Source organism: Bufo bufo, chromosome 5 (assembly GCF_905171765.1).
Source record: "Bufo bufo chromosome 5, aBufBuf1.1, whole genome shotgun sequence".
Lineage (NCBI taxonomy): Eukaryota > Metazoa > Chordata > Amphibia > Anura > Bufonidae > Bufo > Bufo bufo.
Genome location: NC_053393.1, coordinates 486,637,378 through 486,665,087, shown reverse-complemented (window position 1 = coordinate 486,665,087; position 27,710 = coordinate 486,637,378). Strand labels below are relative to the sequence as shown.

The following is a 27,710-nucleotide window of genomic DNA, read 5'->3' as shown; positions in this document are numbered from 1 at the left end:
ATCCCACAAAAGGTATGTCCGAGGCTACCTCAGTAAATTTGGCTAGTGCTTTGGCTTCTTTCCAGACCGTCTGGGCCAGTCTGTGTACTGGTAGCATTGGCTTTTGGAATTTAGCTGGTCCTTCTAATACTGCCCATAAGCTATTAGGGTACTTTCACACTTGCGTTTGGTGCGGATCCGTCATGTATCTGCACAGACGAATCCGTTCAGATAATACAACCGTCGGCATCTGTTCAGAACGGATCCGTTTGTATTATCTTTAACATAGCCAAGACGGATCCGTCTTGAACACTAAGTCAATGGAGGACGGATCTGTTTTCTATTGTGTCAGATTGTGTCATAGAAAACGGATCCGTCCCCATTGACTTACATGGTTTCAGAACGGATCCATTTGGCTCAGTTTCGTCAGACGGACACCAAAACGCTGCAAGCGTTTGGAACGGAGATGGAGATGGAACGGAGCCAAACTGACGCATTCTGAGCGGATCCTTTTCCATTCAGAATGCATTAGGGCAAAACTAATCCGTTTTGGACCGCTGAGAGCCCTGAACGGTTCTCACAAACGGAAAGCCAAAACGCCAATGTGAAAGTAGCCTTACATTTAAGGATGGACTTTAAGTCCTCTGATATGGGAAGGTCCTCTGTCGTAAACCAGGTGTGAATGAGCCCTAGTTGGCCAGATAAGTAATATATAAAATAGTCTGGTAAGGCCATACCTCCCTCTATTTTTGGGCGTTTTAGTGTATCTAAACTAAGTTTTGCACGGGATGCCTCGGCTTATTTTTAATCCCAATCCGGCCCCGATCCCCATATTTCTTCAGTTGGTCTGCTCATCGTATTGCGTGCTACTACAACTCGGTTGCATCACGGCTGCTCTGCATCGGACCTATAAATGACACTATCACATGCTGTACAGAGGTGTCGGTGGCCATATAACCCTGGTCTAAACTGCTTTCAATAATATTCTAAATGTGTCCTTTTTCAAGTACATATTCTGTCTGGATAGGATAAGAAATTAAAAAGTGTCACCTCCATAAAAAAGAATGGTGTTATGGAGAAGAAGCTGAGCGTCGGCTTTGAACTCTTCATAACTCTTATACTTTCCTTCATTTACTTTCTGAAAAACAAAAAAAGTTAAAGATTTGCAGGGGAAAAACTAAAGGCATTTGCTTGTACTGTATAAAACAATTAAATAAAAATAACTATTGAATCCGTCAGAGCAGTAGTTAAAGGGAAATGGAAGCAGAGGTGTGTATGATATTAGTGCCAGGTACCTAACACAACACTGGAAGATATGTAAAGGGTTCTGTATGGGCGTTATCAAAGGAACACTAAACAGTAAATGTGAAAAAAAAAAAAACCATCCCAGCAGTTCCTCCCTTCATACCCTTCTTTCCCTTAGTCCTACTGTGTCTCATATTACACTTAAAACTGAGAATTATATAAAGAAATCCTCTCGGTGTCCCAAGAGGTCAGACAAGCAGTAAGACAAGTGTCAGGAGCAGGAGATGCTCTGCTGTGTCCTGTCTGTAAGAGGACAAAAAGATTCCTAACCCCTGCCTCCTCCACTGATGGAGCAGATCAGCAGGAGATGAAACCCTTTGTTCTCTGCAGGATTTCTACAAGACTGTTTGCGTCAGGATCATGCAGAAAATGACAGAGAGCGCACCTACAGTGGATCTAAAAAGTCTCCACACCCCTGTTAAAATGTCAGGTTTCTGTGATGTAAAGAAATGAGACAAAGATAAATCATTTCAGAACTTTTTCCACCTTTAATGTGACCTATAAACTGTACCACTCAATTGAAAAACAAACTGAAACCTTTTAGGTAGAGGGAAGAAAAAATATAAAAATAAAATAATATGGTTGCATAAGTGTGCACACCCTTAAACTAAGACTTTGCTGAAGCACCTTTTGATTTTATTACAGCACTCAGTCTTTTTGGGTATGAGTCTATCAGCATGGCACATTTTAACTTGGCAAGATTTGCCCACTCTTCTTTGCAAAAACACTCCAAATCTGTCAGATTGCGAGGGCATCTCCTGTGCACAGCCCTCTTCAGATCACCCCACAGATTTTCAATCTGATTCAGGTCTGGGCTCTGGCTGGGCCATTCCAAAACTTTAATCTTCTTCTGGTGAAGCCATTCCTTTGTTGACTTGGATGTATGCTTTGGGTCGTTGTCATGCTGAAAGATGGAGTTCCTCTTCATGTTCAGCTTTCTAGCAGAAGCCTGAAGGTTTTGTGCCAACATTGACTGGTATTTGGAACCGTTCATAATTCCCTCTAGCTTAACTAAGGACCCAGTTCCAGCTGAAGAACAGCCCCTTGGCATGATGCTGTCCCCACCATGCTTCACTGTGGGTATGGTGATCTTTTGGTGATGTGCAGTGTTGTTTTTGCGCCAAACATATCTTTTGGAATTATGGCCAAAAAGTTCAACCTTGGTTTCATCAGACCAGAACAACTTTTCCCACATGCTTTTGGGAGACTTCAGATGTGTTTTTGCAAAATGTAGCCTGGCTTGGATGTTTTTCTTCGTAAGAAAAGGCTTTCGTCTTGCCACTCTACCCCATAGCCCAGACATATGAATAACACGGGAGATTGTTGTCACATGTACCACACAGCCAGTACTTGCCAGATATTCCTGCAGCTCCTTTAATGTTGCTGTAGGCCTCTTGGTCGCCTCCCAGACCAGTTTTCTTCTCGTCTTTTCATCAATTTTGGAGGGACGTCCAGTTCTTGGTAATGTCACTGTTGTGCCATATTTTCTCCACTTGATGATGACTGTCCTCACTGTGTTCCATGGAATATCTAATGTCTTGGAAGTTCTTTTGTACCCTTCTCCTGACTTATACCTTTTAACAATGAGATCCCTCTGATGCTTTGGAAGCTCTCTGTGGACCATGGCTTTTGCTGTGGGATGCGACTAAGAAAATTTCAGGAAAGACCAACTAGAGCAGCTGAACTTTATTTGGGGTTAATCAGAGGCACTTTAAATGATGGCAGGTGTATGCTGACTCCTATTTAACAGGACTTTGAATGTGATTGCTTAATTCTGAACACAGCTACATCCCCAATTATAAGAGGGTGTGCACACTTATGCAACCACATTATTTTAGTTTTTTTGTTTTCTTCGCTCCACCTAAATGATTTCAGTTTGTTTTTCAATTGAGTTGAACAGTTTATAGGTCACATTAAAAAGGTGGAAAACGTTCTGAAATAATTTATCTTTGTCTCGTTTTTTTTTTACAGCACAGAAACCTGACATTTTAACTGGGGTGTGTAGACTTTTTATATCCACTGTATATTTCTTATTTACAGCTAGCATTCATTTCTAGGTTTAGTGTTCCTTTAAGAAAAAGGGCTGCAATGTAAAGTGCAGAAAGATAAGCATAACTAGTAATATGTATGAAAGGGATACTGTGTCACTGGAATACTTGTATTAAACCATCTATTTCCAGAAAGAAGGGCAGTCAGTTCAGAGTAGTATTACAGGGCACCCATAGAGATGTGTACGGCTCCAGTGCATCAGTGTATGTCGACTTCATACAGTGGCTTATTTCTACCGGATTCCAACTAAAATCAATGGAAATAAAAGCACTACTTCTAAGGGTAGAAGTGACCCTAATCTGCTGCTGTGTATAACCATACAGATGAAATGTCCAGTAGTTCCTATAACAGTAAGTGGCCTCCATATGATTACTTTGAATTATATGCATTATATGGTTAACTGACCTCACAAATGTCTTGTCTGAGGAGGAAGATGAAATAAGAGTGTGTGTGAGAACTCATTAAGCTAAAGGGGTTGTCTGCTTTTTCCTATTGATGTCCTTTCCTCAGGATAGGTCATCAATATCAGATTGGCGGGGGTCCGACCCCAGCTGATCAGCTAATGACACCTGCTCACCACTGCAGTTGCAGAGAAGACAGTGCTGTTTTCTCTTCAAACAGCTGATCGGCGGGGGTGAGAGTAGTCGGACCCCCGCTGATCTGATATTGATGACCTATTCTGAGGATAAGTAATCTATAGGAAAAAAAAAAAATCGGACAACCCCTTTAAGGGTACATTCACATATGCAACAACAGTTCAGCTGGAACAGCCTGCTGGATTTTGCAAGATCTGGCTTTGCCGGATCCCCATCGACTACAACAAGATCCGGCAGTGATCCGACCACTTTCCGGCAAAAATGCCGGGTGTTGGATAGACAAATACTGCCGCATGCACCGGTTTTTGTCCGTCCAACTGCCAGAATTTATGCTGGAACAGGCTACGGGAAGAGCCTGCCAGATCTGAACTGCAACTGCCTTGTCCATAGTTACAAATATATGAGATAATATATATATATACCTCATTAATAGTGGAAACATCGATGGCTGTGTGCACCAACCGTCTGTACATGGGATGTTTACTGTCCTTCCCCTTCTTGTTGAGTTCAATAGCCTGAAAAAGTAAATTGTTTCAATTTTAAAGCTGATTTTTATATGTGCAAAGAGGTTTCGACAGCCTGGTTATTTTCATACTATCAATAAGAGTTTCAGTATATATAAGCTTACAGCTCAATGGCGGTGACATAAGAATAAGGCTTCATGGCGGTGACATAAGAATAAGGCTTCATGGCGGTGATATAAGAATAAGGCTTCATGGCGGTGACATAAGAATAAGGCTTCATGGCGGTGACATAAGAATAAGGCTTCATGGCGGTGACATAAGAATAAGGCTTCATGGCGGTGACATAAGAATAAGGCTTCATGGCGGTGACATAAGAATAAGGCTTCATGGCGGTGACATAAGAATAAGGCTTCATGGCGGTGATATAAGCCTAGAGCTCAATGGCAGTGATATAAGGATAGAGCTCAAAGGCGGTGACAAAAGCATAGGACCTTATGGCGGTGATATAAGCCTAGAACTCAATGGCGGTGATATAAGGATAGGACTTCATGGCGGTGATATAAGGATAGAGCTCAATGGTGGTGACATAAGGATAGAGCTCAATGGTGGTGACTTAAGGATAGGACCTCATGGTGGTGACATAAGGATAGGACCTCATGGCGGTGATATAATGATAGTGCTTCATGGCAGTGATATAAGGATAGAGCTAAATAGTGGTGACATAAGGATAAGGCTTCATGGCGGTGACATAAGGATAGAGCTCAATGGTGGTGACATAAGATTAGGACCTCATGGTGGTGATATATTGATAGTGCTTCATGGCAGTGACATACAGTTAAAGAGCCTTGGCCCAGAGCACCTTTTATGTTTTATAAACTACTTTTACGTATAATGGGTAACAGTAAGAAATTGCCGAGCATGACATAAAATGGACCAGCAGGCCTAGAATAACATACATAGCTGGTAAGACGTGTGAGGCCGGTAATTCACATCCACTGGGTACCATATAACAGAAATATAAACTGTAGCAAAGTACTAGACATTTCGATGTGCACCAGAACTGGAATTTCAACCAACATGAAGGAGTATAACATTATCAGAACACAGGGCAATGAAGAAAGGGTTTCTCCTGTGTTACACATTCATGCATAGCGGAGAACCCCATTAGGCTTCGGATTAGGGCCGGTCAGTCAGTGAGACGACGTGAACCAAGCGTCATAACAGTTCACAGACAGAGTGGAGTGGTAACTGGGCTCCTCGCGCTCGATACTGGTCTAGACCACAATTCCTAGTAATAACGCACTCAGTCCATGATGGCGGGCTAAACCAAAGTTCAAAGTTCATATCTTTCAATTAGCTGTTTCATTAATATTTTCTTTGTGTCAGTCATGAAAGTGATAAACCACATGGCTGTACTGTAATAACTTTGGTCACTGACCAGGGATACATATCACCATAGTCATCTGCACAGGATATCATGCACCAGCCATGCACGTTCCTCAGCCAGAGCGGAAGCTGCTGATATTCATCTGGCTCACAGAGGGGGTTTAGAGCAGGGGCCTCCCTCCATAATGCCCATATGCCCCATTTTAGGACATAAAGGCATTTAGGACATTAGTCCAAATGGAAAGCAGGGCTGTTGATAGAGAGACAACCCCTTTGGCGTTGGTACACCTTTTTTACCAAAGCACAGCAGAATGCTTTCCTACACAGACCACTGCGAGAAATCAAGTACTGTGTGGATTGGATTCAGTGGGCGACATATGTCCCTGTATACCTTGGACATAGAGTATGCAGAGCCGATGGGCAGGGGACATTTGTTCTCTATACTGAAGGATACCATATTGACTCCACACTGTCAGACTGATGGAAAATGTAATAAAAATGGTGGTAAACTGAGATTCTCCTATTAAAGGGACAGCCCTGTCCTATGACAAGACTTTTATAGCCTTGTCTTGGTCTACACCAGGCTTCCTCAAACTTCGGCCTTCCAGCTGTTGCAAAACTACAACTCCCAGCATGCCCGAACAGCCTACAGGTATCAGCCTACAGCAGGGCATTGTGTGAGTTGTAGTTTTACAACAGCTGGAGGGCCGCAGTTTGAGGATTCCTGGTCTACACCAACAATGAATCATCTTGCAAGGCCTAAAAGTCACTATTCAGCCCCTGATTGGTACCATCGCGTTTTCAGGTTTAACAAGCAGCTAGCAATAGGTATAATTAGTTACGAGGTAAAACAGCCAACCTCTGCACACTGCCCAGCATAGAATATTTATGGCCAGAGACAGTAGACATGAAAGTAAGTGTTTTGTGGACCATGTCGTGGGCATGAGGCCTCAGGAAATAAACCCCAGTGACTGCCGTACAGCGGTGTGTGCGGACAGCGAGGTATGAATATGAATGCGGCTCCTGCAACAAGTGAGTACCATGTGCTCGAGGCGACATGGGGGAATCAGCGTACTCTAGACGTAAAACCTACCCTCTCCTTCATACGGGACACAATGAACCGCAGGTATTTACCCATCTCCTGCTTGTTGGAGCTTTTCTTCTTCATAGTCTGCAGTACAAAAGAGAGGTAAAGTCGATAGAGTCTTATTCACTGTCATTTAGGCAACCTATATAAAAACATATACGGTATAATCATGTACAGACGACATGCACATGCTTAAAAAATAAAATAAAATCAATAAAATCTCGATGTACTTCGAGAGTATTTACTGATGATGCTATGTATACACGTGTTGTATGATGCTGTCAGATGCTTTTGTGTACAAACCGTATTGCTTCTCTACGCTGTCGTTTAATTTCATGCAATAAACTTTCTTGTTGATTTAGAAAGAACTAGCAGAAGGACCGGGCTTCGCAGGGGTATATTTCATCTATTTCATTTAATGTTTGTGTGTGTCATTAAAAGATATCGACAGTATCCCCCATAACAGTGTCACCACCAGCGCCGTGCTCCTTTAAAGCTGACCTACAGCAGTGAAGAAAAATGGCTGGGTTGTTATGGAAACCTTGTGTAAAACTGTGTGTATGTGGAGACTAAGGGCCTGCGAGAGCTTCTATTGTGACCAGGCTTCTATAGGCTAATGCAATTTTTGGGAATATCTCACGCAGGGATTTCCTTTTGAACAGCTCACTCTCAGACAGCAGCACTGTGCTGTCTGAGCGTGAGCTGCAAGGAGAAAGTCACCCACCCTCCCACCCCTGAAGCTGACAGAAGTTGATTTTTACCTTTATTTTTTTTTTTTTTATCCCCGTCGGCTGTAGAGTGGGAGGGGGCGTTGCCTGACCAAATTGGGGGCTTGGCTTAGCAGGTCCTGGGGGCGGGGTTTTTAAGTCCGTCTTTTGAGGGTGGCCTAAATGGCCACCCTACCTGGGCACTGAGCTGTCACCTCCACAGCACTCCGCTCCCTTAACAGTGTCATCCACAACGCCCTGCCCCTTTAAAGCTGACCTGCAGCAGTGAAGAAAAATGGCTGGGTTGTTATGGAAACCTCGTGTAAAACTGTGTGTATGTGGGGACTAAGAACCTGCGAGCTTCTATTGGCTGATAAGGGACATGTGACCGTGTGTATGGCAGTTGGGATATGAAGAGAAAGACCTGCAGGCTTCTATTGGCTAATGTAGGCCATGTGATGTGCCATATTTACATTTTTTGGGAATATCTCAGTAAGGAATGTGTATACCAAGTTTCGTTGAAATCAATGGTTGCATTTTTGAGTGATCGCGGAACATACATACATACATACGTCCTTCTTTTTATATATATATATATATATATATATATATATATATATATATATATATATATATATATAGATAATAATAGATTGCGATCATTTTGTTTATAGATAAAAATATTGGTTGTCATTTATTAATCTGAAATACACCTATATTAGGCTACTTTCACACTAGCGTTTTTGCTGGATCCGGCAGGGCTCAGCAAAAATGCTTCCATTACTGATAATACAACCGTCTGCATCCGGATCCGGTTGTATTATCTTTAACATAGCCAAGACGGATTCATCATGAACTCTATTGAAAGTCAATGGAGGACGGATCTGTTTTCTATTGTGTCAGAGAAAACGGATCCGTCCCCATTGACTTGCATTGTGGGTCATGACGGATCCGTCTTGCTCTCCCCATCCCAGGACGGAAAGCAAACAGCAGCATGCTGCGGTTTGCTCTCCGGTATGAGAACGGAACGGAATGCATTTTGGAGCGTTCAGTTCCGTTACGTTTTGTCCCCATTGACAATGAATGGGGACAAAACTGAAGCGTTTTTTTCCAGTATTGAAACCCTATGATGGATCTCAATACCGGAAAATATTAGCGCTAGTGTGAGAGTAACCTTAGGCGTATTTCAGGCGCAGAATGAGGTGCAATGGTTTAGTAGCGCCAGAATCTGCGACTTTTCCCCGCTCATGCCGGGTCTAAAAAAGGGGGCGTGGCGTAGGCAGGGAAGGGGATGGGTCGGCAGGCCCGTCTGGTTTAGGCATAGAAAATGGTCTAAATGTAAAACAGCTCGGAAGCTGGCTTACATTTAGAAGCAGCTGTGGATGTGCAGAAGTTATGGAGAGGCCGGCACTGCTTATAACTCCAGCGGATCCACCGCCAGGTATAGGGCCTTTATTAAGACTGAAGAATATCTCCCAGCAACCATCAGTGAAAAACGCATTGCCTCCAGGTGCCTTCTGTTTTTTACGCAAGCCCCATTCACTTCTATGGAGTCAGGACTGCTTGAAAAATGCACAATATAGAACATGCTGCGATTTTTCCTGAATGCAGAGATGATGCGTTCCCGTTGAAATGAAAGGGTAAGGATTCAGCCTGGATGCTAAGTGTTCACTAGACGCATCGCATTCGGACGGAAAACTCGCTCATGTGAAAGAGCCCTAACGGTATCTGCCCATGAAGAGGATATTTCCACTGTAGACGCAGTATGACATCCGTATTTCATGGTGGATTTGCAGAGGATCTCACCCATGACATTGATGAAAATGAAATCTGCAATTCAAATCCGCTAAATAAATGATTTTAAAACCTGCTCCACATGTCACACCTATGGGTGGACAATGTCCGCTTCTATGCTGGTATTGTAATATGCTGCCGACTTTCTGTCGGTAAATCCGCACGTAATGCGGCATATGTGCATGAGGCCTTACGCATTAGTTTTATGCACGCGGTTTACGTATTTTACTATAAAATCAGATGTGACCTTACCTTACACACCGGGCACTGCCAATGATTGTTGCTATCCCTGAGCCTTAAGTCATCAGGTAAACATTTAGGGTGGTAGACACGAAAACACTGGTCACATATCATCACCTCTCCGGGTAAATGACATTCAAAACAGTACCAGTCATGAGTTTCTGTCTCCCAATCCTAGGAGAAACACAGGGTTATTTGGCAAGGCAACTGGTGGAAGAGTTTGGGAAGGTAAGTAGCTAACCTAAAGTTTCAATTAGCCAGTAGAATTACAATCCTTATGAGAGGTGAACCTATCAGTCTGCCGGAGCTTGCAATGTGTTGCTCTTCAATTCGAGGGAAAGTCCCCATAAAATAAGAACTGAATAGTATACACTATATTCGACAACTTGTGCACTCACTCACAGTCACTACACTTGTGGCCCTTGTATAAAAGTTGCGGCAGTGGGACGCGTATGGACCTCAGTTATAATCTCAGACAACCTTATCTTCTAGATCAGGCATGCCCAACCAGCGGCCCTCCAGCTATTGCAAAAGTACAACTCCCAGCATGCCTAGACAGCCTACAGCTAGGCATGGTGGGAGTTGTAGTTTTACAAAAGCTGGAGGACCGCAGATAGCAGATGGGGTTATACATGATCCCCACTGTATGAATCTTAAAAGTGCACCTCCTAGAGAGATAATGAAACCATGCATCTGGGTTCTGCGCCATATTACATTTATTTTGTTTGAGGGGTGTTCCAGTTTCATGAAACTGAGAATAGGTCATCAGTGTCAGATTGGCGGAGGTCTGACTCTTGGAGCCTCCATCGATCAGCGGTTTGAAAGGGCTGCGGTGCTAGTAGAAGTGAAAGGCAGAGGAAGCTGTAATTAGGCTGCACCTCCACTACGATACACAGGTGAAGACTGAAGAGAACGCAGCTCTTACCCTAGCACCGCATGCCTCTTCAAACAGCTGATCAGCAGGGGAGGCCAAGAGTTAGACCTCCACCGATCTGCTACTGATGACCTGTCCTGAGGACAGTACTTTTAAAGTGGTTTTCCCATCTTAGACAATGGGGGCATATCACCAGAGGTGGGACCCGCACCTATCTGGTAAACACAGCTGGCAGTGATGTAGGGCACACCACGCATGCGCGGCCGTCCTCCATTCATTTCTATAGGGCCGCCAAAAATAGCAGACCGCTGGCTCGGCTATTTCCGTCAGAACCACAGAAGTAAATGGAAGCGCTGGCCACACAAGACTGGTGAGCTCCCATTCATTTCTATGAGAAAATAACCGAGCGCGCTGTTCCATGTTTTTCTCTGCATAGATTAAGGAAATCCAGATTCTTTGAAACAAACAATGTTTCGGTCCTGGACGGACCTTTGTGAAGCGAAATCTGATGTAGATATAAACTTAGTATGGAGCAGGGTTAAGGCCACCACCACCTTGTGTGCTCCTGCGATCGGGTTTCTAATGGGGGTACTGCAGAGATATGGCTTGACAAAGGTCCGTCCTGGGCTGAAATGCTGTTTCAAAGAATCTGGATTTCCTTAAAGGGGTTGTGTCATCTCATATATTGGGGTCATAATCGCTAGTAGTGCGTGTCTCACCTCTGGGACCTGCACCTATCTCTAAAACTGAGCCTACAAAGAGAAGGAGGGCATTCTAACGATAGTCGCGGGTCCCAGAGGTGGGACCTGCACCTATCAGACATTGGGGGTCATATCCTGTCGGGCTGAACAGTCCTTCTGCGAGCACCTTCATACTTGAAGGACCATGAGGACTCCATCCTGAGGACAGGTCACCAATATCATGAACCCAGAATACTCCTCTAAGTGAAGGCGCACTTTAAGTACACAGTACTCTATAGGTAACCGAGAAGAATTCATCCATGCTTTAAAATCTTGACAGCCTATTAAAAGCAGTCCATCAGTCCCATCCCTGAACAAATTTAAGCAGTCCCCCAGTTGGTTTGGATAAGACTTTGTGAGCATATAGATGACCAGCTACAGCTTAGCTGATCCCTTGTCACAAGCTTGATACTAATATATATACAATTGTATCAGAAGTATTTGGGGCATCTGGTGGCAACACATTACAGGCTCCGTCACTGAAGGGTTACAAAACGCTGCGTCTACGTGTTCACACCCTGTGTTAATGTTAGTGAGGGAAATGAGTAGTGAACGGTCATTTATTGCCATTAACCCCAATGCAGACTTGCCTCCCACTTTATCAGGCTACTTCGTAAAGTCCCACTGCTTTGACTATGGAAAATGATAAAGAAATTGGTGGCTTACATACTTGCAAAGCTTGAAATCAAAGCACTTTAACAAACCTCAGGTGCATTCACTGATTTTCCCTCTCTTCCGTTAATTTGGTGATGTTTCATCTGCAATAATTTACAAAAGTGTTGTGCTAAACAGAATTGGCATATTCTGGAGGGATTGCAAAGTCATCAGGTAAAATGAATACAAGTGGTTAGAATAATGCTATGACACAAGAGGGCCGCCTCGCGGACGAGCAGGGCCTTCAAACGTTTCGATGCACCCCTCATTCCAGACAGGTTTCTTCATTTCCCACTGAAAGGGACGCTCTCTGCAGGTCACCAAACGTCTGTATGTGTACTGACGGAAGGGAAATTCTCACCGCCGTCAGTGTTAACTACAACACATGGTTAAAGGGGTTATCCGCAATTTTTAAACATTTCTTAGTGGTCCCCCGTTCATGTGATTAAGCGCTTTAAGGGTCCATTCAGATGTCCGTAGTGCATTGCGGATCCGCAAAACACCCGGCCGGTACCCCCATAGAACTGCCTCTAAGAATAGGACATGTTCTATTTTTTTCCGGAGCCGCGGACCTGATCAGTCGAAAAAATGCATTGAAATGCCGGATCCGTCTTTCCGGTGCCATCCGGCATTTATTTTTTTCAGCTTTTTTTCAGTCTGCGCATGCGCAGACCGGAAGGACGGATCTGGCATTCTGAATGCCGGATCTGGCACTAATACATTTCTATAGGAAAAAATGCCGGATCCGGCATTCAGGCAAGTCTTCAGTTTTTTTTTCGCTGGAGATAAAACCGTAGCAAGCTACGGTTTTCTCTTTTGCCTGATCAGTCAAAATGACTGAACTGAAGACATCCTGATGCATCCTGAACGGATTACTCTCCATTCAGAATGCATGGGGATAAAACTGATCAGTTCTTTTCCGGTATAGAGCCCCTAGGACGGAACTCTATGCCGGAAAAGAAAACCGCTAGGGTGAATGGACCCTTAAAGTGCTTAATCACATGGAAGGGGGGACGACTACACAGTTAAGAAATCAAAAAAAGTTGCGGACAACCCTTTTAATATATACAAGATACCTTATGTCATATGCTTGTATTCTAAAGATCCTAGCATTGGGGAAAGGAGAAGCAGCTGTGATCAGGAAGAACATGGTTTAAACCTCCCCGATCACTCCACACAACAGGGTCTATTGATCTGTCACAAAATGGCACTAAAAATCGGTTACAATACATGTAAATGGGGTCTCCAAAACTCAATCCACATGCAGCACAAAGAAAAAAAAAAAAATGAATTTTCAAAGAGTCACCAACGTTGCACAAAACTTTTGAGGTCATACAGACGTATCAAAAGTTGTGATTGGTGGGGATCTGAGTGCTGAGACCACCACTGATACCTGGACCGGGGGGAGAGAAGCGTGTACATATTGCGTTCTCTATCCTCGCCGGGCCCGGCTCCCGATTCCATCCTCGAAATGCGCTGGCTTCTCTCCCCTCGTTCTAGTTGTCACTCAGACCCCACGGATCACAACTTTTGATATATCCCTATAACATATCAAACATATTGTATAAAGTAGCACACCCACTATCTTGTCGAATGGCAGCAAATGTCACCCTTTGAAATCATCATCAAAATCCACATATCTAGATGTATGTAACCGTAAGCTGGCCGCACGCATTCAATTTATTCCAGTTGACTAGCCAATCTAATGTGTATGGGGCCTTCTACTGTCCCCTGATTTGGGAAAAGGGGGGTTGAGCAGATGGATTTTTAATATGTCCAAATCTTTTGTTCTAAATGGAGATGAGCTGCTGCAGGATGTGTCTGGCAGCACCTTTCTCCCCTCTTGCCATTCAAAACACATGCATGCTCAGCCGAGCCTGCATTATGCACTGTATTTGGCGGTTGGGGGGATCAATAATAATGTGCATGGCCAGCTTAAAGTCTCTGTGATCTGATATACAAGGAACCTCCTAGTTGCCTGTTTCCCAGGTGATTGTCTCTCAGGTTTACCAGACTGAATCCCAACTTTACCTAGTTATGAACAGACAGTTAAAGGGGTTTTCTGAGATGTTAATACTGATCAGCTATCCTCAGGATAGGTCACCAGTGTCTGATCGGTGGTGGTCAGTCACCCGAGATCCCTGCCAATCAGCTGTTTGAGAATGCAGCGGCACTCTAAGTAGCGCCGCTGCCTTCTTGCAGCTTTCTCTAGGCCGAGTGACGACACGTTCATCAGTTACGTGGCCTAGACGCAGCTCAGCCCCATAGAAGTGAATGGGGCTCTGCTGTAATACCAAGCACAGCCACTATACAGTGTAGAGCGCAGTTCTTAGTGAGCTAAGAGAAGGCCGCAGCGTTCACAGGAGGGCTGGTGCCTTCTCAAACAGCTGATCGGCGGGAGTCCCGGGTGTCAGACCCCTACCAATCAGAAACTGAAGACTTATCCTGAGGATAGGTCCTCAGTATTAAAAACTCTCAGAAAAAACTTTTAAAGGGGCTGCCTGGTTTTAGAGAGTTAATAGTCGGGTCCACCTGGCAGCTAAAAAAAAAAAAAAAAAAAAAAAAAAAAAAGTGTCTCCTGTTCTAGTGAGCTCATCCCATTTAGGCAGTATATGGACAGCTCACTGAATTCAATGCTAGCGGTGTAATCCTTTATTTCTCCTGTGGCGGCGCTGCAGGAAAACTGAACATTTGCTGCTGGGTTTACTCACAGATCACAGATCTCTGGTGGTCTAAACAGCAGGACATCTCCGATAAGCTCAGAGATGGGTTTTCCAAAGAGGACAATCACAGCATGACTGCCCTAAAGCAGCTGTCCTGGAGGCTGTGGAGACTGCTCTTAAAGGGCATCTGTCAGCAGATTTGTACCTATTAAAATGCAGAGAGTGCAGCAGTTGCAGAGAGAGTGGAGCCTCTAGGTGTAACGGCCACGCCCTCGTTGCTCCTAGAGGCTCATTTGCATATATTAAAACATTAGGTTTCTCAGTAATGTGAGCACATAAGAACATGGGACCAACACAGATGCCTTCAGCTGCCAAATGCACATGTAACAGGTCAGCCAGTGTGATAGGTACAAATCTGCTGACAGCCCTAAAGCAGCTGCCCTGGAGGCTGAACAGAACTAACAGCCTGAAAGTGGTACAAGTATGAGGTGAAGTCGCAGAAGATAATGCGGGATACAGATATAATGATGTGATGCTTCAATAAGACTGATTTTTCACCATATGATCGTTTGTAATAATCGCCACATTTACTCCGCTTCCACACTCAATATGAATGCGACCAGTCTAGTGGTTGACAACAGTGATTTTGCCATAAATGTGGGAAGAATTTTCTATGGGATGTTTTTTTTTTGTTGCCAGTGTGTCCTCCGTCTAATTACCTGACAGGAAGAATAAATGACACAAACATTTCAACAGGGATCGGACAGGTAAAAGACGTACACACTATACGACTAGAGGACAGAAGGGGTTAAGGGACGGCTAGTCAGGTCTCTGGACTTGTGGCAGGGGTACATAACATGGGGGACTTGCACTGTCCTCGGGCTGTACTTTTAGAAGGCATAGCACAGTATATGGTCATCGCCTCGGCGGTACTTTGACAAGAAAAAGATGGACTCTACAGAATTTACAGTAGGACCTATATGAGGATACATGGGAAGCTTCAGTGTTGTAAATATAAAACCATCTTACAGTTATCACCCTATTATCAGAATCTCTCCATATTCTGCTAAGACAGCAGCAAAACCAGGGGATGCAGACTACAGGCTACCATAAACAGCAGTCTGTAGTGTGACAGTTGGATGTATTTGGAGGTCATAAAGAGGCTCTCCTCTAAGGGGCAGAGTTGCTACGTGAGGCTGTCCATGTATTACATCATCATCAGCTACTCCATTTTGCAGCCAGCATGTACTTCTTCTACGTACGGCCAAATACAGCTTAGGACGGGGGTCCCATGACCCTGTATGAATTAAGTGTCAGGTCAAGCATGCTGCTCCATTCATTCTCTATGAGAATGCAGTGCTTGGCTATTTCGGGCAGTCCCATAGAGAATGAATGGAGTGGCATCCTTGTTCTCATGATTGGTGGGAGTTTCAGTGGTTGCACCCCTCACCCCTCACCCCTTTCATGATCAGGTACTTAAGTTAAAGGCGTATAGATGCTGTAATGTGCCGAGGGTGCAGTTCAATCATAAAAAAGCAATACTCACCAACCAGATCCCTCACCAATCACTTAGGTTGTGAGCTCAGAAAGAGCAGAGATTAAAATACGTAAGTTACAAGTTTTACTGAATCTTTTTCCTATAAATCTATATATCAATCTGCTCAGCTCCTCCTGATCTATGACACGATTGCAGATTGCACTGTGAGAGGTCCTCTTTAATAAACCGGGTGCATTTTATTCCACTGCATTTTCATGGCGACAGGTTCTCCTTAACCCCTTAAGGACCGGGCCATTTTTCACCTTAAGGACCGGACAGATTTTTGCAAATCTGACATTTGTCACTTTGTGTGGTAATAACTTTAAAACGCTTTGATTTATCCAGGCCATTCTGAGATTGTTTTCTCGTCACATATTGTACTTCATGACACTGGTAAAATGGAGTAAAAAAAATTCATTTTTATTTATAAAATAATACCAAATTTACCAAAAATTTTGAAAAATGTGCAAATTTCCAAGTTTCAATTTCTCTACTTCTATAATACATAGTAATACCTCCAAAAATAGTTATTACTTTACATTCCCCATATGTCTACTTCATGTTTGGATCATTTTGGGAATTACATTTTATTTTTTGGGGACGTTACAAGGCTTAGAAGTTTAGAAGCAAATCTTGAAATTTTTCAGAAAATTTCCAAAACCCACTTTTTAAGGACCAGTTCAGGTCTGAAGTCACTTTGTGAGGCTTATATAATAGAAACCACCCAAAAATGACCCCATTTTAGAAATTACACCTCTCAAGGTATTCAAAACTTGGGTTGTTAACCCTTTAGGTGCTCCACAAGAATTAATGGAAAATGGAGATGAAATTTCAGAATTTCACTTTTTTGGCAGATTTCCATTTAAGTCCATTTTTTTCAGTAACAAAGCAAGGGTTAACAGCCAAACCAAACTCACTATTTATTGCCCTGATTCTGTAGTTTACAGAAACACCCCATATGTGGTCGTAAACTGCTGTATGGTAACATGGCAGGGCGCAGAAGGAAAGGAACGCCATATGGCTTTTGAAGGGCAGATTTCGCTGGAATAATTTTCAGGTGCCATGTCACATTTGAAGACACCCTGAGGTACCTCCACAGTGAAAAACCCCAAGAAGTGACCCCATTTTGGAAACTACACCCCCCACGGAATTTTACAAGGCATGCAGCGAGCACTTTGACCCAACAAGCGATTCATAGAATTTAGAAATATTTTGCTGGGAAAACGAAACTTTTTATTTTTTACAAGAAAATGTCTCTTTAGGCCTACATTATTTATTTTCACAAAGGGTAACACAGTAAATTACACCCACAATTTGTTACCCATTCTCTCCTGAATATGGCAACACTTCATATGTGGCCGTAAACTGCTGTATGGGCCCACTGTAAAGTTCAGTGTACTGATAAGCAACACCTGATGTATTCGGTATCCTACAAATTTTATATATATATAAGCTTTATATGGTAGGAAATAGTCACCAAATACAGCAGCTAAAAGAAACAAGGGTCTCAAATTATATCAAAGAAATATGTTGTATATTATATGTCATCACATTGCAGAGGCACTGAGCTACCAGAATATACACTGCTCAAAAAAATAAAGGGAACACAAAAATAACACATCCTAGATCTGAATTAATTAAATATTCTTCTGAAATACTTTGTTCTTTACATAGTTGAATGTGCTGACAACAAAATCACACAAAAAAAAATAATGGAAATCAAATTTTTCAACCCATGGAGGTCTGGATTTGGAGTCACACTCAAAATTAAAGTGGAAAAACACACTACAGGCTGATCCAACTTTGATGTAATGTCCTTAAAACAAGTCAAAATGAGGTTCAGTAGTGTGTGTAGCCTCCACGTGCCTGTATGACCTCCCTACAACGCCTGTGCATGCTCCTGATGAGGTGGCGGACGGTCTCCTGAGGGATCCCCTCCCAGACCTGGACTAAAGCATCTGCCAACTCCTGGACAGTCTGTGGTGCAACGTGACGTTGGTGGATAGAGCGAGACATGATGTCCCAGATGTGCTCAATTGGATTCAGGTCTGGGGAACGGGCGTGCCAGTCCATAGCATCAATGCCTTCGTCTTGCAGGAACTGCTGACACACTCCAGCCACATGAGGTCTAGCATTGTCTTGCATTAGGAGGAACCCAGGGCCAACCGCACCAGCATATGGTCTCACAAGGGGTCTGAGGATCTCATCTCGGTACCTAATGGCAGTCAGGCTACCTCTGGCGAGCACATGGAGGGCTGTGCGGCCCTCCAAAGAAATGCCACCCCACACCATTACTGACCCAATGCCAAACCGGTCATGCTGGAGGATGTTGCAGGCAGCAGAACGTTCTCCACGGCGTCTCAAGACTCTGTTACGTCTGTCACATGTGCTCAGTGTGAACCTGCTTTCATCTGTGAAGAGCACAGGGCGCCAGTGGCGAATTTGCCAATCTTGGTGTTCTCTGGCAAATGCCAAACGTCCTGCACGGTGTTGGGCTGTAAGCACAACCCCCACCTGTGGACGTCGGGCCCTCATATCACCCTCATAGAGTCTGTTTCTGACCGTTTGAGCAGACACATGCACATTTGTGGCCTGCTGGAGGTCATTTTGCAGGGCTCTGGCAGTGCTCCTCCTGTTCCTCCTTGCACAAAGGCGGAGGTAGCGGTCCTGCTGCTGGGTTGTTGCCCTCCTACGGCCTCCTCCACGTCTCCTGATGTACTGGCCTGTCTCCTGGTAGCGCCTCCATGCTCTGGACACTACGCTGACAGACACAGCAAACCTTCTTGCCACAGCTCGCATTGATGTGCCATCCTGGATAAGCTGCACTACCTGAGCCACTTGTGTGGGTTGTAGACTCTGTCTCATGCTACCACTAGAGTGAAAGCACCGCCAGCATTTAAAAGTAACCAAAACATCAGCCAGGAAGCATAGGAACTGAGAAGTGGTCTGTGGTCCCCACTTGCAGAACCACTCCTTTATTGGGGGTGTCTTGCTAATTGCCTATAATTTCCACCTGTTGTCTATCCCATTTGCACAACAGCATGTGAAATTGATTGTCACTCAGTGTTGCTTCCTAAGTGGACAGTTTGATTTCACAGAAGTGTGATTGACTTGGAGTTACATTGTGTTGTTTAAGTGTTCCCTTTTTTTTTTTGAGCAGTGTACAAAGTTCTAGTCCCCTTTTGTAAAACAACACCCGTCAAGGTATTCATCTAGGGGTGTAATGAGAATTTTTAGCTTTGTTATGGGTTTTATTAGAACGCCAACTGAAATGGAGAAACTGGAAATTAGAATTTTTACCAGCATACAGTTTCAAGTGGGTGTTTTACAAAATGATCAAAGGGGGTTTAGTTAAAAGTCAACAGAGGTGTGGTAGATTCTAAAACAATCTTTTATGCAAAGACCCGGCTTTGAGGGGCACGTCTCACAATGATGAATTGGGTCTTTCCTGATTCCATTTCTGGAGCATACCCGACACCTTTTTTGTGGCCTTCTCCGTGTCTCTGTGGGGGGAAACTACCCCAGGGAAATGCTGTCCTCGTATTATTCTGCTCTCACTTCCTGTGGCCCTGCTCCCTTCCCCTTCCTGTTCCCCAAATAAAAAGTTCTTTATTACTTTTTCTTGAAAGTGCAGGAATTTTCCTCTGTTTCCTGCACTTCTGTATATTACAAAAGCATTATAGAGGGCAATTTGTGTCAGGTGCAATGCCAATTTGTTATACCATGCCCGAGTTTTGCGGAGGGCAGTGTATGGTTGCAGTACCTGGTCTGACAGATCCACCCCTCCCATAAACTTATTATAGTCCTGGTTGCACACAGGTTTGGGGACTGATTCTGTGGATCCACGAACTGGAACAGGGGTGGATCTGTCTGCATGTATGGTGGTAAGTACAAAGACGTCACGCTTGTCTTTGTACTTAACAAGCATCATGTTATCATTGCAAACTGCCCTGCTTTTCCTCACTCCTATCCTTTGGTCTATAAATTTTTTAGGCAGATGTTTTTGGTTTCATCTGTTAGTTCCGCATGCAACAGTGTCTATGGAAAACAGGCATTTCAGTAGTGGGACACTTGTGTAGAAGTTGTCAAAGTACAAGTTGTACCCTTGACCTAGCAGGGGGTGAATCAAGTCCCATACTATTTTTCCTGCTATTCCAAGGAGAGGGGGGCACTCTGGGGGTTAAATTTTTGAATCTTTTCCCTCGTAAACTCTAAATTTATGTGTATAGAGACTTTGGCTTTCACATAGTTTGTAGAGTTTGTTGGGCAGGTATTGGCGAAAATGCAGTCTGCCCTTGAAGTGCGCAAGGGATTTATCAATGGACAGATACTTTTGGGGGGTGTAGACCTGGGCAAACTTGAGATTATAATGATCTATAATGGGCCGAATTTTGTATAAACAATCGTATCTAGGATCATTAGGGGGTGGACAATCTGCATTATTGTTATAATGTAGAAATTTCAGGAGACTTTCGAGTCCTGGACATAACGGTGCAGTATATTGGCGTGTGATGTAAAAGGTCATTACTCCAATATGACCGTAGTGATGTTTTTTTAATTATCCCCATATTAAGTATTAGACCCCAAAAAATGTTTATCTCCAAAAGGGGCCGTGGGAGTCCACTGAAGGGGTCTTGCATAGTATGAGTTGGGGTGGGCGGCTAAAAATTGATTGGCATAAAGATTAGTTTGCTCCACCATCATGTCTATCAATTCATCAGGAAAAAAAAGGTGGAAAAAAATCAGCTTCCGTGAACCCTGCAGTGTTCACATGAAGGCCTGTAGTGGCCGTAGAGTCCGGCACCTGAGGTACAAAGTTAGTAGCAGAAGTCCAGCTGGGGTCATTCGTAGAAGCTGATGCGCTGCTAACTCTACTGCGTCTGTGAGGGGGTTCGTCAACTGATGAATCAGAAGAAGAGCTATACACAAGAAAAGATTCTTCTTCTCCACTGTCAGAGTCAGACTCTGAGGCTAGTATGGCATAAGCCTCCTCGGCGCTGTACACCCGTTGAGACATTTTGTAAAATTTATATATATATCTATTCAGAAAAAATAGAAAAAGAAAAGTGCTCCAAAAGCAGCAGAGCTTTATGTCACTGGTGACAGAAATTTGTCACTGCTGGCAAATTCAGTGACAAGGACAGGTCACAGATAGAAGATAGAGGTTGGGGGGGTTTGAAACGGAGTATTTGTAATCGGGGACAAGTACGGACATCCCCAATATATATATATTTTTTTCAATAAACGTCTAACTTACCCTAAAACAAGAGCTCTAACCCCGATAACTCCCTAACTAACCCTAATGATTTGCCAAAAACAGGTTACTGACAGTATGGATGACAGGGACTGGGGTGCTGATGTACTGTCACTATTGGCAGACAGCACACAGGTACAGGGGACAAATGAGGGTCACAGGGGACTAATGAGGGGTGATGAACTTTGCTCTGCCTCCGATCACTTCTCTGACTGAAATGAGAGGATCAAAAGGTGAGAGATAGCGTTCTGTACATAACTCATTGTGATTGGTCCACAGTCAGGAACGGACCAATCACAATGAATTATGTACAGAAAGCTATTTCTCATCTCCGATCCTCTCATTTCAGCGACAGCCGGATGCCAGAAGAGGAGGAGATGTGTGCGCTGTGATCTGCGGCCGGGACCACTGCTGATCGGTCCATGGGCGTCAAGGGGGAGCTGTTCGGTCCCCGACACAGCAAGGTAATTTGCGCTTCAGGTGCGCGATCTCGGCAGGGGAGCATTTAAATGAACGCTGTGCATGTACAGTTTTCCCCGCCGTACATGCACGGCGTTCTGCACTAAGGGGTTAAAAGGGTTTTCCAGGACTTGAATACTGATGACTTGTCACCAGTATCTGATCGGAGGGGGTCCCACACCCGGGAACCCTGTCAATCAGCTGATTGAGAAGGCACCGACGCTCCTGTGAGCGCCGCAGCCTTCTCCGTGCTCATCACGCACAGTGCCGTACATTGTATGGCGGCTGAGCTTGGCATCGCGCTCAGCCAATACCATGGGTTTGAGCTGCTCACTGGAGTGCCGATGCCTTCTCAGAAAGCTGATCGCCGGGGGTGCCGGGTGTCAGACCCCAACCGATCAGATACTAATGACCTATCCTGAGGATAGATCATCAGTTATAAACTCTCAGAAAACCCCTTTAATACGACTGATGCATTTCAATCCACAGCATTTTCTCTGAGGACTATGAAACCCCGGCCTCAATGAATTCCCCCCTTGTCTCTCCTTTCACAAGTGAAGAAGAACAGCGATGATAAAGATTTCTCAGTGCCAGGTTTCACTTACAGCCCAAAATGCACCTGCTTAAAAAAGGAGCCCTATTTGTGTAATAGACATATGTATTAGGTCATTTCAATGCAATTTCCTACATAAATGTTCACTAAAGATAAAGCTTCAGTTTAGGATTATGATGCAGAGATGTAAGACAAAAAGGAAGCAACACAAATATATGTAATGAATGAGATGGAATAAAAGCCATACAGGTTTGTTCATGCCATATAACCATATGTGGATGTTTGTCTAATACACAGAAAGCATTCGCTTCTATATATGTATATATAGGGTTAATACTTACAATTTCATCCCCTGGTAACCAGTAACCTTCCTGCTCAATACCAGCTTTCGATCCCTTACATCCCACAGTCAGCGTCTCCACTATCAGGCCATCTTTTACAGCTAGGCTGAGTTGACGTGATATTTCCTTTGGGTGCATGCCATGGACACGGGTCATGTACCTGGCAGTTGACAAAGGAAAATGATGGTTTAAAAGGATACTCTACCACATCTGGCAACAGAAAAATAATTTTTACATAGCTCTCGCCACATTCGGAAACAGTGGGCATGGCCTCCTGCAGCCCGAAACATTCACTATAATTTACACCAGAAGCTAGTGCACCGAGTGCCAGAAGATGCGCCTCTTAATAAATTTGGAGCATCTTACATCAACACTCTTCTAATTAACGCCTTCCTGAATCGAGGGGATGGCTAGCTCCCCGCACTTTGACATGCACCTGCTTTGCGGGGATGGAGCGGGTACATCAGTTGTGACTGCGCCATCGATAGCCCTCCGTAATATACAGCTGGTCTACCACTACAACAGCCAGATTGGAGCAAGATCTCGGCCGTTTAACCCCTAAGCTGTGGCAGTCAATAGTGATCATAGCATTCAAGCGGTCAGACCGAGGGAGGGGAGTTCAATGGCCATCGGTTGTGCCAAGTAAGGAAACTTATTAGGCCCTGCAGGAGTCGGGGTCTAATAGGCTACCAGTCAGTAGCACATTGGCAGGCATGATACAGTGCGCTATGTAAGCAGTGTTGTATATTATGTACTACATGTGATTAAAGGATTGCTTGTTCGCCTTTTGAAATGAATATAGAAAAAGAGGAAATGTTTTTAAGAGTTGAAAAAAAAAACATTGAGGGATAAAGAAAACAACAAAAAAAAGCTAAAGAAATTGTGTGTCTCTGCATTTGTAGCAACCAGTCACATAAAGTTATTGGGTCATTTACCTGTGCAGTGAATGCTGTAAAAAGAACAAAAACAAAGCGAAATGCTGCCAAATTCTGCTGTTTTTGTGCATTCTGCCTCCCAAAAAATTCAAGGGGTTATCCAATCGGGTGACGCTGGGGAGGCTGGTAGCTGTCGCGGCCTGCTATTGGCTGATCCCCCCGTCGTCGGATGTTTTGATCCGTGTGACGAGGAGATGGAGCGGCAGCCGTGCAGGGGTTCGGAGGGACGCAGGTTCCGGGGAGCAGGTAAGTATGCTCTAGAGGAGGAGCCCGGCATTCTGGGGTCATTATAGGGATTGGATAACCCCTTTAATAAAAAAGTGATCAAACACCTATATGTAACCCAAAATGGTACCAAACAAAAAAACAAGCCCTGCCCACAGCTCTGTCAGTAGAAAAATAAGTTATTGCTCTTAGAATACAGTGGTAAAAACATTTTTATTTTTTTTTAACCAATGGGGTTAGGGTACTTTAACACTAGTGTTAGTCTTTTCCGGTATTGAGTTCCGTCACAGGGGCTCTATACCGGAAAAGAACTGATCAGTCTTACCCCAATGCATTCTGAATGGAGAGCAATCCGATCAGGATGCATCAGTTCAGACCCTCTTACATTTTTTGGCCGGAGAAAATACTGCAGCCTGAACACTTTACGGAATGCCGGATCCGGATTGCAAGTGTGAAAGTACCCTAAGGCTGGGTTCAGACCTGAGCGTTTTACAGCGCGTTCAAACACGCTGTAAAACGCTCAACACATGAAAACCAATGCTTCCCTATGGCCCTGGTTCTCACTTGAGCTCTTTACAGCGCGTTTGAACGCGCTGAAAAACGCCCTACGCTCAAAAAAGTTCTTGAGCTTCTTTGGGGCGTTTTGTCGCGCGTTCCCGTACATAGACTTCAGCGGGAACGCGCGACAATGGGCGTTCGCTTGTTCCGGAGCCGCGTCTGTAAACGCGCATACAATCGCGCATACAGAGCGCTCCATCCCGAACGCTCAGGTCTGAACCCAGCCTAAAACGTAAAGAAGGATCTAAATTTGGCATCTCAATTATATCGCACGGTGAACAAGGTAAAAAAAAAAATAATAATTGAAAATGTCTCCCAGGATCATGTGACACCTTTTTTTTTTTTTGCATAAGTAGTATATTTTTTTTGTGTAAGTAGTAAAACATAAAAATATTATATAAATGTTGTATCACAAGCAATACATGGTCGAAGCTATGAAACACAAAAATCCAGAATTGCTGTTTTCTATTCATTCTGACTCCCAAAGAAATGGCATAAAGTGTTGAAAAAGTAAAAAAAAAAAAACTATAGCTTGTCCACAAAAAACAAGCTCTCACATGCTTCAGTTGACTAAAAAACTAAAAAGTTCTGGCTCTTAGGATAGCGACATAAAAAGCAAATGATTTTGTTAATAAAAAGTGCATTTATTGTGCAAAAGTAGTAAAACGTAAAGAAGAAAACTATATAATTTGGCATCAGTGAACGCTGCAAAATGCAATGGCAGAATTGCTGTTTGTCCCCCATCCCCCTAGAAAGAGTTAATACAAGTTCATCAATAAACTGTACTGTATGCAGCCCCCAAATCTCAGCTCGCAAAAAAACAAGCCCTTGTACAGCTAAATAAATGAAAACGTAAAAAGGTTATAGCTCTAAGGAAAAAAGAGCTTTGCCCTGAAGACCCAAAATAGTCCGTTCCTGAAGGGGTTAAGCCCGGCGTATGACACGCCCGCCATAATAAACTCCCCCATAGCTTCCTGTCTACAAATTGGAATAGAAAGGATGAATTTGGAGCTCTACCTGAATTCGTGTTTGCAGCAGGATAAGGACACGTTCCGCGCCACAAACGGCAGCCCTCAGAGAATCCCAGAAGAATGAAGATGAAATCTCAGACGCCGGTATATAATGTGTGACTGCACGGAGGAGCGGCGAGCGCTATATACCGCCGAGAGGGAAACACTTCCCAAGCAGCTTTTAGCAAATAGAATTTCACTTTAATGAACCTCCTTCCGTTTCTTAACAAATATTTCAATTATGAGGTGGAAACAGCGCCCTGGAGTACAATGTGATCGATAAGCAATGAATTACCGTAACGGGGCATGGCAGAATGCCAAGGGCTCAGGCACTTCCAGCCCAGAGACTATGGGGATGCAGCCACTGAAGGATCCCAATTCCCCGGTATATAATTATAGGGACCACTTATAATGGCTGCTACCGCCATCTGAGAGCCCTGACCTCCCCAGCGCCCACTCAACAGTTTCCATGTCTCCTGCAGTCGCCTCACCGCACTTTTAGAACATCACTGGGCCATACATTATAGTATTATACAGTGCAGGTATGATACATATCTATTATTTGGGAATCGGGGGTCTGCCTACGGACCCACACAGGTCTGCTGAAGTAAAGAGTATGATCAACCCTATTAAACGATACATATTGTCTGGTAGGGTTGATCCTGCTGAGTTAACCAATCCCTCTGTATTTGAAAATCGGTGGATCTGTTGTAGAGAAATCTGCACTTTAATGCATATGCTAATGAGGTCTTCTGATCGCCAAGGAGCAGGCTTGGCCCCTCTGAGCACCGCTTCACCACCACCTTTCCCCATCCCCTTGACTGAGAGTGACAGGCATCCTCGCCCTCTCCCTGCCTGGCCCTTTAATCTGACGCATCTCAGCAGGCTGAGCTCTGAACTGGGCATGCGCCGACTCAACATTCAATATTTTTGGGTTCTTCTGAAGACCAGACTTGTGCCTGTAGTGTGCGGGCCTTTCATTGGACAGCTAATTTAGGTGAGAGACCCACTTCAAATTAATCTAGCAGAAGAGGAATAGGTAGGGATGGCTTAGGAGGACATGCCGGAAGGTGCCTTACTTAGTAATTCGATCAATATTTGCAATCTGTTTCTGGTTCCTGATCACTTCTATAGCGGTCCATAAGTACTGAATGACTTTCGTATCCGCTTGTCGCCTCTTTGTTAGACGAGCCATCCTCTTATCTGGTTTCGCTGATCTGCAAAACATTACAATGAAAGAGAAGTCACTAGGCACTCAAGTAATGCAGGACGCGTCAATCATAGAAGGTCATGTATATGAACCCATTATACTGCTATGGCCGATCCTCACCATTTTCTTCCTGGAAGGAATCTTATATACGTCACATTCTGATGTATTGAAGAAACTGAGAAGGAACCTGCTCCTATTTCCAGAAGGGGCCCCGTCTAGTAGTCACTCAGGAGTGGCTCACTACATTCGCTTCTGGGAGACTTCCAAAAATAGCTGAGTAAGCGCGCTCACTATTTTCTGAAGTCCCACAGAGGTGAGTGGCGAGAGCAGCCACCCCTCCGTTCACAGAGGTCGCGCCCCCACCAAACATTTATAGCATCTCCTGTGTATGATAGAAATAACCCTTTAAGGACAGGACAGTCAGCAGTGACAGGGCGATATCTTGGGTTGCTGTAGGTCACCAAGACACCAGACCTAGGCTACATTTTTGGCCCCGATTTTTACATAAAATTACACTTAGCGGATGTGGTGCTGAAAAGATTGGCAGAAATTTCCTGCATTTGCCAATTTTTATTTTATTTCTTGGTGATGAATGCAAGTTACAAGACATGGCCGTGAGGACGGTTCTGTACCTGCCCTGCACCTGTGTGTCCACCACATGACCAGGACATGTGCTCATCCCCTAGAAGTAAGGCTACTTTCACACTGGCGTTTTGGCTTTCCGTTTGTGAGATCCGTTCAGGGATCTCACAAGCGGGCCAAAACGGATCAGTTTTGCCCTAATGCATTCTGAATGGAAAAGGATCCGCTCAGAATGCATCAGTTTGCCTCCGTTCAGTCTCCATTCCGCTCTGGAGGCCGACACCAGCGTTTTGGTATCCGACTGACGAAGCAGAGCCAAATGGATCCGTCCTGGCACACAATGTAAGTCAATGGGGACGGATCCGTTTTCACTGACACAATCTGGCGCAATAGAAAACGGATCCATCCCCTATTGACTTTCAATGGTGTTCAAGTCAAATCCGTCTTGGCTATGTTACAGATAATACAAACGGATCCATTCTGAACGGATGCATGCGGTTGTATTATC

The 27,710-nt window shown here is 44.1% G+C and overlaps 1 protein-coding gene across 3 annotated transcripts in view; it reads right to left on the bottom strand.

Annotated features, from left to right (window-relative positions):
* The window catches only part of ZMYND11 (zinc finger MYND-type containing 11), an 82,879-nt gene that overhangs the window by 29,778 nt on the left and 25,391 nt on the right, over positions 1-27,710 (bottom strand). For 2 of the 3 annotated variants that reach the window (XM_040434203.1, XM_040434204.1), the window contains exons 2-8: positions 26,490-26,627; positions 22,683-22,842; positions 11,926-11,979; positions 9,620-9,781; positions 6,873-6,950; positions 4,352-4,444; positions 1,030-1,117 (exon numbers count right to left, since the gene is read on the bottom strand). In XM_040434203.1, the coding sequence (XP_040290137.1) occupies positions 1,030-1,117; positions 4,352-4,444; positions 6,873-6,950; positions 9,620-9,781; positions 11,926-11,979; positions 22,683-22,842; positions 26,490-26,605 (751 nt within the window). In that variant the 5' untranslated portion in view covers positions 26,606-26,627. The remainder of the gene's footprint in view (positions 1-1,029; positions 1,118-4,351; positions 4,445-6,872; positions 6,951-9,619; positions 9,782-11,925; positions 11,980-22,682; positions 22,843-26,489; positions 26,628-27,710) is intronic. The other variant, XM_040434205.1, reaches the window with a different exon arrangement.